The sequence below is a fragment of the Hippichthys cyanospilos genome, chromosome 6 (assembly GCF_059441005.1).
Source record: "Hippichthys cyanospilos isolate Australia breed blue-spotted pipefish chromosome 6, RoL_Hcya_1.0, whole genome shotgun sequence".
NCBI lineage: Eukaryota > Metazoa > Chordata > Actinopteri > Syngnathiformes > Syngnathidae > Hippichthys > Hippichthys cyanospilos.
Window position 1 is genome coordinate 23,830,742 of NC_142374.1, and position 17,484 is coordinate 23,848,225.

General features: G+C 40.7%; 1 protein-coding gene across 1 annotated transcript in view; it reads right to left on the reverse strand.

Moving 5' to 3' along the window:
* Nucleotides 1–6,125: 6,125 nt before the first annotated feature.
* met (MET proto-oncogene, receptor tyrosine kinase) overlaps nucleotides 6,126–17,484 on the reverse strand; it is a 49,437-nt gene continuing 38,078 nt past the window's right edge. Inside the window, exons 14-22 of the mRNA XM_088417681.1 lie at nucleotides 15,431–15,584; nucleotides 14,522–14,656; nucleotides 12,721–12,975; nucleotides 11,780–11,860; nucleotides 10,453–10,634; nucleotides 10,261–10,370; nucleotides 9,361–9,526; nucleotides 9,137–9,273; nucleotides 6,126–8,238 (exon numbers count right to left, since the gene is read on the reverse strand). Of these exons, the coding sequence (XP_088273807.1) occupies nucleotides 7,959–8,238; nucleotides 9,137–9,273; nucleotides 9,361–9,526; nucleotides 10,261–10,370; nucleotides 10,453–10,634; nucleotides 11,780–11,860; nucleotides 12,721–12,975; nucleotides 14,522–14,656; nucleotides 15,431–15,584 (1,500 nt within the window). The 3' untranslated portion in view covers nucleotides 6,126–7,958. The remainder of the gene's footprint in view (nucleotides 8,239–9,136; nucleotides 9,274–9,360; nucleotides 9,527–10,260; nucleotides 10,371–10,452; nucleotides 10,635–11,779; nucleotides 11,861–12,720; nucleotides 12,976–14,521; nucleotides 14,657–15,430; nucleotides 15,585–17,484) is intronic.

The window sequence follows — 17,484 nt, forward strand, 5'->3', positions numbered from 1 at the left end:
CCTGTACTACAAAGACATTTTTCTCCGCTTTGATTTTTTTTTGGGGGGGGTGGGGGTTGAGACGCCATTTGTGCTACATTAGTCTTAAATGCTTTACGTTTTTTACACATTAAACCAGTAAAAAGTGTCATAAATAACATGGTTTATTTTGTTGGTTACTCATTTCTTTCGAGCCAAAAGGAATAACCCACGAACCAACCCAATTTTAGTGTATTTATTTTTAATGCGGCCCACCGAATTTAAAGAAATTACGTATCAACCAGAAGAGTAATGTTAACATCCCGAAGGATAGCGGAACTATCTGTGCTTTAAAATTGTTACTGTTAGCAATTAAAATTTTGTATTTTGTTCATTCAATTGTTAGTTTTAGGAAGAGTAAATTCAATATTTAAATACATGTGAGTTGAATAACACTGTGGATCGTTTTTGTTTCATTCATATCTCATTTTGAGGGGTTAGACAGCTAATCCAGAATGTCAAACATATGGCCCGCGGGCCATTTCTGGCCCACAAACGGGTTCATTTTGGACCGCGATATGATTTTGAAATGTAAAAAAATGAGCTGAATTTTTTTCAATAAATATACAACTTATTATTTTATGATTAATAGCTATGTTAATGTTACATAATTAATAGTGATGCTGGGCTTGTACCTTTTGGGACTATATTATAAAAGAATAAATATATACCATGAATGGTCCGGCCCACTTTGACAACCCAGATTCAACCCCCCAAATTTAATTGGGTCTCTTTTGACTTAATTTGGTTTATTTTGACCCGACAGTTTTTGAGTGTAGTTTTCATGAACTCTAATAACCTTGCAGCATACAACGCAAGATGATACAGTGTCTCTTTGTATCACAAAGCATCACATTATAACGAATGATATCACGTCTACTTTTCAAGCAGCTGGGAGGATTTAGTGGCCGCTCGGGGGCACCTCCAGATGCCCCACGCGTTGCCAGGCAACCAAGCTGACGAAGCAAGCCGGAGGAGGCCTTCTGGCGGCCTCCGACTTGAAAATATCCCGCGGCGTGCGGCTAAGGGACTCAAAGCGGCAATTGAGGCCTCGTGAAAGGCCACCAGTGTGATTCAGTGTCAGCCTCTGCTGAGTCATGACACTATTCCCGCGTGGACCATCATCACCTCCAGGGAATATCAAAGCCACTGCATAATGAAGTGTGAGCATGAAAGAATTTGAAGTCACTTTTTTTTTTTGTCTCTCAGAATGTCCTTGGCAGCACTTGGGATCATAAAAAAAGAGGCGGAGACACACCTGATAGCGTTGAGACTGCTCCACTGGTTCAGCAGAAGGTGAGCTTATTAAAAGGTGAGTAAGAAGCTCCAATGTGACATTTAGTGATGCATAAGCAAGATGGTGTCTTTTATTTCTACTGAGCTCACAGTCTTTTTGCCGTTAGTCAATTTTCCAAGAAGCCAGCAGACGGAAAAAGCGGCGCAGACCTCGTCAGGATCGCTCATTAGCGAAACTCAGACAATAAAAGTGCAGGCAAAAGGCAAAAACCTGATATGACCTTTGTCCGCCATCTCCTTGAAAATCAAGAGCGTTCTTCCTTTGACGTTTGGAAATTTGCTTAAAAAAAAGCTATACACAATCCTGCATGATGCAGTAAAACAAAAACAAAAAAAATGGTGTTGTGATGAAATAAAAATATGATTTGGTGCAATGCGAATTAAGTGATACAATACTACATGAAATATTTTTTCATCCAAGTACGCAGAAAGCATTTCTGGATTAAAAAAAAAAAAAAAGTGCATCAGTAGTGGTATCTCGAGTTGTATTTTATGAATCGACTGGCTCGTCTCCTGGAAAATCGTGTCACAAATAACAATGTGCAACTATATGAAACTCCATGAAATAAAGGAGTCACTGCAACATCATTTAAGGTTCCAATTACTTTGCTCTCGATTTGAAAATGTACTGTTTCTGTTAGGCATTTAAAAAAAGCATGAAATTAAATTCATCCAGGTTTATGGTACAATAAAACACATAAAATACATGATAAAATCCACAATATGATCAAATACGTTATAGTCAGCATGATATGATGTGACAGGATTGCATCAAACTGCATCATGTCTTACCACAGATTGTTTTCTATCGTACTCTACCGCGCCAGACTATACTAACCGTATCTTCATAGTATTGTAACGTACCACATTTGTTCAAATCCAATCATATTGTATCTATTGCTTAGTATTGGTGGTTATTTTCGAGGCAGACATTCACACGTCAACAATTGAGGTTATTTTGTAGATGTTTGCGCATGCCAGTACAGCAGCTCTTCTCGTGAGGTCAGCTCGCATTCTTCCAGTGGGCCCATCTGATTTTCCACACCTGAATCATTGCACCATCACTCATCCAAAAGTGTAAAAAGGACAGGGAGTGTGGGCACCCGCAGCCAGGAATTCCAAGGGAGTGCAGTCAGTCGGACCCCTTGATGAGAGCTCATATCGTCTCCTAACGTCTCATAACTTTCCATATCTTGTTAGATTTGAGACACACAGACAGACACGGTGAAGCTGGAACTACTATTAGTATTGTGTGTTTATTTCATGCAGTTTCTTTGTGTTGTGTGATATCGCAACCAACTGCAACTCCTCTTCTCATATTCTATTTAAACTTCTAAACTTTCCAATATCATATTTCAGCATATCCTGTGGTAGAATGCAATGTCTTTTGTTGTCTAATCATGCATTGTACTGTAACGATATGATATGATGCATACACATGCTGAAAAGATACGGTACAATAATATATATCTGGTGTGGTACAATATCCATCTATGCATTTTCTATAATATAATATATTGCAATGTGATACAAAACAGTACTGCAGTGTGATACTAGACAATGTCATGTGATATTGCGCTCTACATAATAATTCTGTAATATATATATATATATATATATATATATATATATATATATATACTAATAATACTGTATAAATAAATACTAAAAATATAATACTGTACATCAAATTTACTAAATTTATTCAAGAAAAAAAATTGACTTTTATGAGCCAACAAAAGAACGGCGATATTGCAGTTGAATAAATAAAATACGTTTTCCTTAAATTCTACTTGAGTCATCTTGATAAGAAAAAGAAAAATAACTATAAAACGTTTCAAAAGCAGCAAGCATAACAAATATAACAGGTAATCGGGTTAGCATGGTAAAAAAAAAAAAAAAAACTTGTTGCTCCAAGCCGCGCTTATTTTCTGTAACTGTTTTTACGTCAACAACCACACTTTTCTGCAGCTGCCTCCGCTTTACGACCTAAAAGTAAGAACAATTTAATGGGTCGGTACATACTTAAATATTCGGAATAATATTACTTTGATAAAAATAAAGTCCAAAAAAATAAAACGCCAAATATAGTTAATTATATAGTTGTATTATATATTATATAGTTAGAATAATTCGTGAGTTGTCAACGAAACTTTGAAACGTAGTAGCCTAAGAAAAGAGGCAGTCCCTGCACGTATACAACCTGTCAAAAGGGGGCGGTGTTGAGTGTGTGTGATTGCGAGGGCGAGTGTGTGTGTGTGTGTTAAAAGTGCACGCGGTGCCATCCGCCTCCCTGCTTTCTCTCATGCCAAAACCCATTAACAGCTTAGAATGGGTGCACATTGACTCAGTGGGTCAGAATGTTACTTGACATTCTTTTGGTGGCTTTATCTCACGATAACACACAAACGCGGCATGCCAAAGAGTGTGTTGGTGTGAAACCGGATCCCCATTGATTTATGAGGGTCTCATTGCTCATCAAATCCAGCGAGTGTGCTTTGGTCCACAGGTTTGTACTCGGCTGGGAAAACTTCTATTGAGTCGCGCTAATCAGCTAATTTATGAAGTAAACGCACAATGTCATGCTGCATTCCAGGAAGATGAAAAGTGGGAACTTTCCAAACTCTGGGGTTTGGAAATGGTGCAGTCGTTTTTAAAAGCAAACCTCTAATCACCATCATATCAACATCTTTTTTTTGTACAGCATCATTCTTTCACACTTATCTACCACAATATATGAGATTGTATCATATTATGTTACTGTATCGTAGCGTATATAACACGCCGTGTAATAACTTATGATCTCATTAAATATTATGATACAACTTGAATTGTTTTTGTTTATACTCATCAACACTGACAACGTGGGAAACTCAAGAAAATAAAGGAGTCATTCCATCTTTGGCTATCACAATGGAATTGTTTTAAAGTCGATTATCCCATCAACTATTCCATCAAATAATCGAGTAATAGTCTGCTACAGTTTCAAAATGAGTTTATTTTTATTTTATAAAATCTACTAAGGTTAAATGTGAAGCGATATAACGACTCATTAGTTACAATCTTCAACACGTATGAATTTTTAGACCAACAAATTATGCTAAACGGTTAGCAATCGCGATTAGCATTAGCGTGCTAGCGACGAACGTTTAAAGTCAGAAAGTACTAGTTAGCGCACACGTAGATAACTTTATATGGACATCAAACAAGTAATAGTGTCTTAAAAGTCACTTACAGAAGATTCTTCAACAATATTTCAAGAGACAACTGGAGAGCGGCGCAGCCTGCTAGTTACTATGAATTCAATACCTTGCTATTCTTCTTTTGCTTCTTGACGAAGAGACTGCGCACGTTTCGTGCTTGACTGCCCTCTACTGGTTAAAATTTGAACACCAAAAACCAAGCCACTATAGACTTATTTTGTTGTGACAGTTATTCTCGGATAATCCATTTAGGCAAATTCTTTCCTTTATTTTGGAACTAACTACGAAATAAGCATTTTTTAAAAGCACACAAATAGAACCCAGGCAAGCAATGGAGCTGTACTGTATATCGTAAAAATCAATCATCCCTAGAACTAAAACGGTTGAAATGTCTTAAATCGGTAGATTATGAAATTCTACTACCTATGTTCACTGCAGCTAACAAAAAACGTTACCGATTAACATTTGGGAAAGATTTGCAAAAAGATAAAGTCAAAAGGAACAAAGATATTTAAAAAAAATATAATTCAGGGACAAACGAATGAAGCATAGTGTCACACGCGTACGTTCCATACATCCCAGTGTTGATCTTCTTCATCTGGATTTGGCGGGTCCACCAGGATCATGTGACACAGGTGTAAAAAAAAAAAAAAAAAAAAAAAAAACGGGCATTTAGCTAACGGCTTAGTGTGGCCGTGTAAACAAGACTCGGATGACGGAGCGGCGCTCGGTTGTCATCGCTCATTGTGTGTAAAAGCTCCGTTTATCTTCGCAGCATCATCCGCCAAACTGTTGTGAGGACATATTGATTTTGAAAGATGTCCAACAGGATGTTTGCTGTAGCGAGGCACGATGCGTTGCGGGGGTTGCACGGCTTCTATCGGTGACGAAAGCTTAGTAATGAAAGCTTAGAGGTGAAAGGGTTAATTGCTAAAATTGGTTCACATTATTAAAAGAGTGCTAATGACAATGTACTTCTGTATAAAACTTAATAAAGACGTACATCGTTTTCTTGAGAACGCAATTTAGCAAAAAGTGGCTTCATGTTCCAATCAATTTGCTCTTAATTCGAAAATGAAGCATTTATCTTTACACCAAAGCACACATTCCAATGAATTTGCTTTTAATTTGAAAAGTTCCTTTCCCACCACTTAAAAGCATGACATTAGCAGAGGCCAGTAGAAAGCCTGTTAAAATCATTAAAAAAAATGATATTAATATACATCAGCAAAGCAATTACGATGAATATTTAAAAATAAATAAAAATAGATAAAGCAATTACAAACACAGTTTTTTAAAAAAATCTCCACCGTTCCTGTTCATTTAATCATTTTTAATATGATTTTTCTGAGTGTCTTTTCAAGGGTAATTCACATATTTATCAATTTTGAGCAGTAAAAAGTAAACATTTTGTCTATAATTAATTTGATGACTAAATTATTTTACTACCTATTCTTTTAAAACAGCGTCGACTGAAAAACAACCAACCAATCAGAGCTCAACTTGTGACATCTTAGGGTCACCTAACCCTAACCCTGTACCTGGAAATACTTTTGTGGTGGTATTTGAGGCATATTTTATCCAGGAATTCCAGAAGACAAGATCGTGTAGCGTCATCTGTTTTATTTCTAGCTCGTTTATTACAAAATTATGTCACTAGTGATGATGCCCACCCATATAAATTTGAATAACAAAGAAGTGTGCATACCAGACAGCAGCAGGTTGATTCCTGTTCCAATTCATTTGCTCTCAATTTGAAAAGAAAGCATTTAAACAAAAGAGAACCATCTAGAGGAGTAAAAAAAAAAAAACAAGTGCTTCACGAAGCTTCATTTTCCCCATCATTACCGTCTAGACGGCACATGCGGGGTCATACGTCGAGAGGTCAACAGGAGGTCAGAGGTTATCCTTATCCAATGGGAGAAAACACGCTAATTACCACTTTGTCTCATGCCCGCATGTCGGTTGCAGATGTGTCTATCAAGCCCACAGCTGTGAAAAAATGACAGCGGCCATAATTCAAAAGCGTGTAATTACACGAGAGTGAGGCGAATTCACCTGGAGGACAGGTGTGTCGGCGCGACACATTCAATTAGAGCAAGCAAAGCACGCGCGTAGGAAACTCGTGTGGATTTATTCGAAACATCACGTAAGAAGATGAACACGTACCTCCGGGCTTGTTTTGACTCTCGCTTGCACACGCACATACACACGGAGACAGAAAACACATGCGCTTTTTCCGCAATGAAATGGGCTAACGTCAGGCTACACATGACTCGACGTGTTTTTATTTACAAGGTGGCAGTGGGTTTGTCGTCATTGCGTCGCCGCCACAAATACAATGCAGACATTTTCTTCTCGGAGCAAACATTCAGTCTGTCGACGCGGCCGTTATTTAAACGAAAAGAAATTATAATTTACAATTCATCTGGTAAACTCTTCTCATTTTCTTTGGAGGAGATTTGGAAATGGTCCAAATTTCAAGGCAAAATGGCGGATGACGGCTGGAAAACCGTCAATTTCGTTGTGATTTGGTACGAGTTTTTTGTGGGTCTACTCGTGATCATCATGGCAACCAGATCTCACGTTGCAAGGCCAATATTGATTTCAAGGCGGAGTTTTCCAAAGAATTCCACGCCAACAAGCCCGTCCTGGAAAAATCCTTGTAAACGAGCTGAAAGTGACAAACCAAAATGGCCGACGTCGCCTTCAATCATTTTTGTGGGTCTACTCACGAAACACATGGCAACCAAATCATCTTGCCAAGTCAACTGATTTTGGGCTTGAATTTTCAAAAAAATGTCACCAGTTTTTGAGAGGGACCCCTGAAAACGGGCTGGCAGGATTACCTTGCATTTTCAGACGTGTGTTCCTGGGATTTTTTGTGGGTCTATTCAGGATCACCATGAGTACCAAATTTCACGCTCTGGGTCTGTATTTTGGTGCTGAATTTTGCAAAACATTCTAAGGGGTGCTACTGAACCAACAATCTCCTAGAAAAATGAAAGTGACCAAAATGGCCGACTTCCTTCTTTAATCATTTTTGTGGGTCCACTCGTGGCAACCAAATTCAAGCTTGTCCTGGAAAAATCCTTGGAAATGATCCAAAACTGACCGTTTCCGCGTGTTTCCCGGTATAGCCTTTGTCGAAATTTTTGATCGACTTGTCTTCCGAATTCCGCGTTGCTAGGTGACGTCATCTTTCGGGTGCTGGATTTGACGAAGCGCCAATTGTCCAAAAAGTCAAAAAGATGGACGTTTGTCTCTTCTTTGCTGCCGCATTTTTTTGGAACAAAATTCACATTAACAAGAAGGCGACGCTCCTCAAAGTTTTCCGACTTCCTCCCTAAAGCTGTCCAGGAAGTCAACAATCTATTTACATCAAGAGCTTTGTCCTCCGTCCAGTGTTGGGACACGCAGTAGTCCTTGGCCCATAAACGCTCAGGCGCAACAGTCGCTGTGGCGGTGGCCGAAGAGGAGCGGGTGGGACGTGAGGGAGGCGGAGGCTTGGGACGACGACGACGAGGAGGAGGCGGAGTCGGCGGCGGCCAGCAGGGACGGGTAGGGGCTCATCTTGTCGATGTTGACGTAGGTGGTGTTGAGCAGGACGTAGTGCTCGCCGCTGAAGCCGGAGAAGATATTGGAGATGCTGGACACCAGGTCGGAGAAGGACGGACGGCGCTCCGGCTTGGGGTGCCAGCACTCCACCATCACCGTGTAGCTGCAAGGAAGTCCGGTTTGAGGATGCTAGCAAGCGATGACGTTTGTTTGGAAATGGCCAAATCGTTTTAAAATGGCCGCTGAAATCCAAAATGGGAAACTTCCTGCTTTTTGGGGGGTATGGATTCTTCGGGTTTTTTTTTAGGGTCTACTACACCCTACTTTAGGGTGACGTTTGCTAGCTGCGTTGTGGGTGGTTGTGACCTGAGAAACTGTGATGTCATTTTAAGTCATCAGCAAGCGACAAAATGGCCGCCTCCAGTGATCGATATAAACAGGTGGACTTTAGGACTTCGGTCAAATCCGGCGAATGAAATATTCATCATAACATCTTGTTCAGATTACTAAGTCTGCATAGAACATATTTTTGTAAAGTATAACTTGGGTTGACTTCTTTTTCAAACCTGATCAGGTTGGGCCTAAGTTTGTTGGGAAAGGTTGCCCGTAAAAAAAAAACGCTCGTAGACGTAGAAGGCAAGATAGAAACCTTCTGCTAGCTGATTGATGGGCCTTCCTGACAAAGCCGGTTGGAATGCGGCCGCAACGGGCGCTAAGCAACCAGTGGTGATAAGGAAACACAACAAGGTTTCCACGTTGGGAGGCGGGAAAGAAAAGATGGCGCTTTGGCGGCCTGCACTTTTTTTTTCTTTTCTTTCTTTTTAACCCTCTTTAAGTATATTTTGCTGGTTTCCAAATTGCAAAAATATGATTGATAGCTCTTAAAATGACTTAAAAAACAACAACAAATTTGTACTACTTTGTTTTAACTAAAAAATATAATACAATTTTGTGCATTTTCCCGCAAAATTGTTTTAATAAATAAACATTTCTGGAGATATTATTTAACTTTTTTTTTTTTTTTGGATGATTTTGTTGATATGATGCGCGACGACACTCACAGTGAGTCTGGGCAAAACTCGGGCTGCAGCAAGCGGCGCCCCTGCAGGAGGAAGACGGTAATGTCGAAGGAGTTGACGTCCGAGTAGGGCGGCGCCCCGCGAGTCATCAGCTCCCATAGCAAGACGCCAAACGACCACTGAAAAGCAAAATAGGCGTCACCGGACATGAAAAGCGGACATGTTTTTTTTTTTTTTTTTCCATTTTTGGAATTTGGTTTTGGTACCACGTCAGACTTGGTGGTGAACTTGTGCGTCTGCAGGCTCTCCAGCGCCATCCACTTGACGGGCAGCTTGACGCCGCTCTTGTTGTGGACGCTGTAGTACTCTTTGTCGTAGACGTCGCGCGCCAGCCCGAAGTCGGCCACCTTCACCGTGTAGCTCTCGTCCAGCCTGCGCGCGCAAAAACCAAGCGGGATTTAACGTCTTTGTCAACATGAATGAATCGGCGGCCGACATTTTGCAGTATTCCATCCAATCCTTTGCTCTTTGCATAAAAGTCACATCGGAGGGCTGAAAGACGGCACTCGGGAGCTGAAATTTCACCCGGACGGTGACAAGATATCAAATTTGAACACTAGCAGGAGTCTGCCATCCCTTGGCGAAAATAGTGCCAGAATGATGTGGATGAAAATGACACAAAATATAATATATTATAATAAGAGGGTTAACAAAGCTGACTGAAGAGATATTAGCTCGGTAATCAGTTTTAATATTCCCATCAATATGTTTTTATAATGTTGATGACTTAAGGACCGTGGTACCTTTAGCTACAAAATTAATTTTTCGTAAGTAGAGCCGCTTCTTACATGTAATAAGCCTAATTGGTTCCAATGTTCTTGCCCTTTAAATGTTAATGAAGTATTTTTAAACAACTGCATCCAAAATGTAACTGAAACGCAGAGGTAAAAATTGAAGAATTTACATGGCGATGAAGTTGTTTTATTTTTTCGTCCCCCAAAAATAAAAACTCCCAGTTTATGCTCCATATAAGTGGATAATAAGGCGCATGGTCAGCTTTTGAGAAAATTCAAGGCTTTTAGGCGCCTTATAGCGCGTAAATCACGGTACAAATTCCTCCTACGGCGTAACGCCGGTCCCACTGGCGCTTGAATTTTGGCTCTCACATGCAGTTCCTGGCCGCCAGGTCCCTGTGGACGAACTTCTTGCTGGCCAGGTACTCCATCCCTCGGGCCACCTGGAGTCCAAAGCCCATCAGGTCCTTCACAGTTGGGTTCTGCGAGGCGGCAGGGGAGCAATCAGTGATGTCAGAAGGTCAAGATGGCGGGGAAAGGGCGCGGCCCTCCGGTTGCCCTTACGTGGCCCTCGTCGCGGATGAAGTTGCGCAGGTCCCCGTGCTTCATGTAGGGCAGCACCATGAGCGGCGAGCCCTCGGGCGGAAGGCAGATGCCCAGCAGCGACAGCACGTTGGCGTGGCTGAAGTCTTTCATGATGATGCCCTCCTTCAGGAACTGGGTCACCTCCTCCAAGTCCGTGATGCCTTTGGGGGGGGGGGGGGGGGGGGGGGGGCGACCAAAAAAGTAAGAACCTCTGGAAGCAGGTCAAGTGAAACGATGGCTCAAAAAATTCATCCCTCTGCCCCTACTCCAATGGTAATTTTTTTTTTTTTTTTTTTTTTTTTACAGAACGTCTGTACAAAAGTGGAACATCAGAATGTAATTGCTGGACTTGAGGTCCAGTGTGTCCTTTAACTGGTTGCCATAGCGACGGGGAGAAGCCTCCGCACGGAACAAAGGGCAACAAAGAGATGAGGACTCAAAAGGTTGCGATCCCAGGGGACAAGACCTCATCCCATCCCGTCCCCTTGCTGTCATCTTTACTAGATTAAAATGCGCACCGGGCCACGCTAATTCATCACTTTTAGCCCCCCCCCCACATAAAAAAAGAAAAAGTGAATCTCTGGTAACGTGATTGTAATATCATACTTTGTTGGATTGGAAACTGGGATGGCAATACAACAAAAATGTCTGCTCAACCATTATGTTATTATATAAATATGTTACATTTGGGTAAATTATTTTAACCCCTGGGGGAGAAATTTTGACCCTACTTGCGCCTTTTGATGTGTGATATCAAAGGAAAAGCATACAAAAAACCCGCTAGGATTGTCAAAACATGACGACTTTCAATGTGACACGCTTCCGTCCCTTCTAAATGCTTGCAAACGGGAGGTGGAGCGATACACCCTATAGGTGTCAAATTTAGCCCATGTCAGGCTCATTTACTGCCATTCAAAATTGGAAATATTGTCCGTTTTGGACATATTGAAAACCTGATGTTTTATCATGCATTTCCCCCGATCTTTGCATAAATCATAAACTCACGAACGGGGCGCAATAGGAATTTTTGTATTGACACCCAGAAACCATTGGATGGCCCTAGCGGCCAACTTACATTTGCAAGCTTTTCAATGACTTTGATGATTGGCTTAGCCTGGACTCCCATAATGCAAAAGCTTTCTAAAGTCTACTCGTATAAATATTTCAATTTCATTTGTATTTTTTTTTAAGGTTCCTTTTTTAAAAACTAATCAAATATGTAAACGATTACACATTTTGTAAATGCCTTTTTTTGTCAAAAACACAATATTAAAACAAAAAAAAAAGAGAAGGAGAAGGAGCTTACGGTTTAAAGACTTGATGGCGCAATGTTGGTTCTGACCGTCCGGTTCCAGCAGCGTTCCATGAAAGACGCAACCAAAATGACCTGCGGGAACACATCGTATTTCATGTAGGGGTAATTCGAGCGGCTCGATTCGAGAAAACGCTCCAGGCATGTTTTTTCTGCACCCCAAATAACATATAGACATCGATGCCATGGCACGCTTTTATTTTGAAGTAGATCCTGTCAGCATGTAGCAACAAAACGGCTGACTTGACTCATCACCGCTTCAACAACACGACGTTGTTCTCAAATCGAGTTTTATTCCTCATTACGCTAATTAAGGATACCTAAAAGTTATTAACGCTGATCTTGAGTTGTACGGCGCCTGTTGCCAGAGATTAGCAACCGTTAGCGGCATAAATGTTGATTTGAGTTTTCTGTAGGCAAAACCAAATACCAAAATGTGTGATTTCTGCAGCCCTAATTTCATACATTTACTCAATCAAATTGCCGTCATTAATATCCATGCAAGTCCAAGGTAGGTTATGCAGATTTGCATATTTCATGTTTACACACATCTAAAGAGTGCATGCGACTTGATTATGAGTGTGCAAGAGTAACTCAACACCAGGATTTATTCATTAATGCCCCCCCCCCCCCCCCCCCCCCCCCCTTCAATGAATTATCGCTTGAGTTCGCGGGCATGGGAGTTCTCAGGGGGGCGACGGTGGGAACGAAATGGGCGCGACGTTCCCCTATCACGCCGTCGCAGATGGCCCGGGGTGTCGGGTTGCCAGCGCCGCAGGAATTAGTCGCGCTGAAACCGCGGTGAAAATCGGAGGCTCCTTTTCCTTCACGGGGTAATCTCAAAGGCGGGGGAGGGCTACGGGGGTTCTCGCGCGTTTGCGGGCCACGGGCGGCCATCTTGGTGGTGTCGAGGCTCCGTTCCTGCTGATGCTCACCTCTTCCGATGATTTGGTTGAGGTGCAGGAGGAGTCGGTCCTGGGCGATCACCACGTGCTGGACCTCGCTCAGCAGGTCCGGATGCAGACTGGACAGGTCGATGTGGACCGGCGCCATCAGCAGCGGAGACACCAGCTCGCCCTCCATCCCCAGGCCGCGGCCCTGCGCCCCCAAACGGGGCGACAAAAGCTCCCGGCCGGACCCGAATATGACGGGGGCCGCCCGGCACGCCTCGGGACGCTCGGCGCCCTGGTCTGAGAGGGGGCGGGGTGACAAAAACGCAAACCGGCACCGATGAGTCACCGGTAGAGCATTGCACTTATGATAAATGACATCCGGCAAAATGGAAATAAATGGACAAGAGATTGGGGCTCAACTGAGTTGGATCCTTTACCATATTTGTTAAGAGTAAAATTAAAAATATAAAAACAGACACGTACTCTATAATTACGGTTGAATGACACAAACAAATAATCGGTACGTATTTCTGTATGATTGACTATTTTATTCACTGTAATACACCAAACAAACATCTATTTAGAATTTTGATCTATACAAATTAAACGCAGTACAAAATGCTCCAATAACAATATGGATTTTTAAGAAGATTAATTGTAAACCCAACATTCATATTTGTGCAAAAATCTGGCATAACACATATTAACACATAGTTAATATGTAAAAATATTTTCTGACTTTTGGGTGATTGTTTAAAAAGGCTAATTAATCAATTAGTTATACGAGGGACAATCCATTGAGTTAAAAAATGCCTCAAAATAAATATATTTTTCGGCAGATTTTTTTGGGCTGTAGGTGAATTTTTGGACTAGTGTTTTTGTTGCTCAAACTTCTGCTAATTTCAAAAGAACGATGAGAAAAATCCCCCACAATAGATCTTTTCTTCAGTCGAAAAAGGATTCTTACAGATTTCAATAGAGCCAATAACAGCCAAACTAGAACTAGTCGGAGCAAAAGTCTAGTCGGGGGGTCTACTGTGGCAAATTGCTGACTGCTTTGAATATTTGGAGCACATTTGGCTGGACGAGATGTAAGATATTAGTAACGTGTTGGAACAAGTCCGGATAACGTCATCTTAACGTGTGTGGGGTCCCTTGTGGTGTTCATCAGTCCTGAGGGAGATCGTGTGGGTGTGCTATTAGCTAATAAGCTAAAGTCATGTTCTTGCACATCAGGTAGACAGATGAGATCATTGTAGGTCTCGAGGGCGGTGTTCTTACATTTAGGAAGACGACGGGCCAACTGGCAGTAGTTGGAGTTGATACTTTATCATGTAATTTTTTTTTTTTGTATGTCTTGACACCTGAAACGCGGTAGCTATTAAGCTAATACTCAGCAATAATCTGATGGCAGTTGAGTCAAAGTATCGTCATTTTTTGGTGTTAGCGGAATTTGTGGCATTATTTTCAATGGAAGAAGCGAGCATTCTGAACCAATGTCCGAGTCATCCGACACGAAGGAATATTATTATGATGTCTCCAACCGAATAAAAGGAGGTTAAAAAAGATGAGATGTATTCTGTTTTGCTATAGTTTTGACATTTTCGTCTAAGTGTTGGTGCGTCTTATACACTGTAACATCGAATACGCCAGAATTTGACCCCAAAATTAGGGGTGCGTCTTATACACAGCTGCGTATATCTGCGTAAATACAGTAATTTAGTGTCTTTCTTTTCCGGTGCATGTTTTAAAATGACATGCTAAATCCAGAATAGCAGGGACAACAGCGTGAAAGCGGTGTAAGCAATGCAGCCAATAGAAGCAAAAGTAATTTTTCACGTACCTTCCAGCAGCGTGCTTCTGTAGTCCACAGACTCGTGAGACACCATTTCGTTGGTGGGACTGACTCCTCTGGCGCTAGCGAGCCGGTCCAGATGCTGGATGTCACCACGCCCGTCGTACCACACCTCCGACAGATCTACAGGAAGCACACAATTGTCAACGAGGTTTTTCTATGTTGGACGTTGGATGCTAAGCTATTGGAAGCTTCAGGAGAGGAGGCGCACACCATTGTCAATCAAGTTTATTTGTGTTGTTAGGTGCTAAGCAAGTAGCGACCAAGCTAACAAAGCTTCAGGACAGAAGGAGCACATAATTGCTTGTCAACAAAGTTTATTTATGTTCGACGTCAGCTGCTAAGCTAGCAGCGAGCAAACTAGCAAATCTTCAAGTCTTGAAGAGCATATTATTATCAATAAAGCTTATGTTGGACGTTAACTTCTAAGCTAGCACTGAGCAAGATTGCAAAGCTTCAAGTCTTTAAGAGCATATTATTATCAATAAAGCTTATGTTGGACATTAACTGCTAAGCTAGCAGTGAGCAATCTAGCAAAACTTCAAGTCTTGAAGAGCATATTATTATCAATAAAGCTTATGTTGGACGTTAACTGCTAAGCTAGCAGTGAGCAAACTAGCAAAGCAGGTCTTGAAGAGCATATTATTATCAATAAAGCTTATGTTGGACGTTAACTGCTAAGCTAGCAGTGAGCAAACTAGCAAAACTTCAAGTCTTGAAGAGCATATTATTATCAACAAAGCTTATGTTGGATGTTAATTGCTAAGCTAGCAGTGAGCAAACTAGCAAAGCAGGTCTTGAAGAGCATATTATTATCAATAAAGCTTATGTTGGACATTAACTGCTAAGCTAGCAGCACGGAATACGGAATGACGAGGCAATAGCGGAGGTCCTCACCATCAATACGTTTGTTCCTGCGCCACATGAGCAGCGTGGCTAGCATCAGCAGGAGGAAGCTGACCAACACGCAACCCACCACCAGACCCGTGTAGTCCTGTTCCTGCGCAAGCGTCACCTTGCCCAGGTGTCGGATGGAGTCGGCCTGCCGCCACTGAAACACACCTTCAAATTAGTCACTGTCTGTGTGTGTACGGATACAAAATAAAACAAAAACAAAGTATAGGTGAGTATTGAAAATTGGAAATATATATTAAAAAAATACAAAAATAAAGCTTTAAAAATACAAACGTTGATTGAAACAGTGAAATGTGATTGAAAAAATTCCAATCAATTATTCTTCATTTTACAATTTTAAGATATTTATCGTATGGCTACATCAGTAGTTGTGTATTGCCAGTAGCAATATTTTTTTTCTAAGTTGATACAAACAATGCAAAAATTGTGATATGCACTCGCCCATTTTAGTGTGATTGAATGGTTCATATGGACCACTTTTATCTGGGGGTTACGAAGGTTTGATCCCCTTGAGCCTTAGCTAGACATATAGGCAGATTATTTATACACACATAAACACACACACACACACACGAACACACAGTTATCTGAGGTCAGATTACATCAGTGATATTGCCTCTGCTTTTATTAAGTTTAGTGGATATGAGGTTACCACTTTGACTTCATATGTGTGTGTGTGTGTGTGTGTGTGTGTGTGTGCTTGCGTGAACACAACTGTGGGATATTAGCCTGGAGATGTATAAAGGCCCTGTGATATTGTAGTCTGGGAGCATTTCCTGTTTTGAGTTTGGAGTCTGCCTTTGTTAGCTTTATATAGCTTTATAGCTTATATATATATATATATATATATATATATATATATATATATATATATATATATATATATATATATATATATATATATATATATATATATATATACACACACACACAGTATATATATATATGTTCAAAATTCAAAGATTTTAAAATACTTGAATATCTACTTCTACTAAAAATATGTTAAAAAGGTACTTAATTTAATTAAAAAATAACATGTTTTGCAATGCGCATTACTGCCACCCACAGGACTGGAGGGGAATAGCATCCTGTCTGTTATTTACATATGTTTTTATTGAGATCATGATTGGTTGCAAGTAATGCAGTACTTCAACGTCTTTGATGTCAAAGGCAAGAACATACATGTGAAGTTTACATTATGTCCCGCAGAAAAAAATCTGACCGTGTCTGTTGTGAGTAAGTGTAATCTTGCGTAACATCTCGGGCCGGCGCACGCCACTACATGCATCCATGTGGCAACTGTTTGGAAGCATGTGCATACTTTACACTACAGTCAGTACAAAATGTGTCTTACAATTCAAACTTTTTTATTGCTGAAAAATTGCAGTTAACTGTTTGTGCATCATGATTGAATATTGTACTTTTGCATGGAGGATAAAGAATATATGCATATAAGTATTGCTATATTATCTTTCTGCATGTGCTGCTCCAAAATATCTGTCACCTAAAGAGTTTTAAAGCCGTTATTAGCATGTCATAGGCGATTTTAATTACGTGTTAGCATAGCTTCTTTATGATGTGATCTATGTTATTCTTTGATGCTTGCAGTTAGAACTGTGTTCGTTCTGTTGCGTTTATAAGTTTCGAGGGTGTCTGTCTCACTCTAATGATACAGGATGTAAGAGGAGATTTACGCGTCTCTGTCATCGTCTTTATTGACTACTTTTTCGGCATTCCTTCGGTGTTCCGCCTCCTTTTTATGGATAACTTGACGTGGTAAAAGCTTGAGGAGGCGTGACGAGTGGCAGGCTTCAGTATCAGGTGTTTGCTCTCACAATAAAATGTAAAATGAGAATTTTTTTCTAATTCATAGGGGTGTTTGATACCAATTTTTTTTTCAGACCGATACCAGTACGAATGATCAACTCTTGAGTAGTCAACGATAGCGATACAAGTGCAGATACCTTTTGATATAAAATAAATCAATAAATAAGAAAAAACAACAAGAACATAAAATTAAAGAGAGACCTATACAT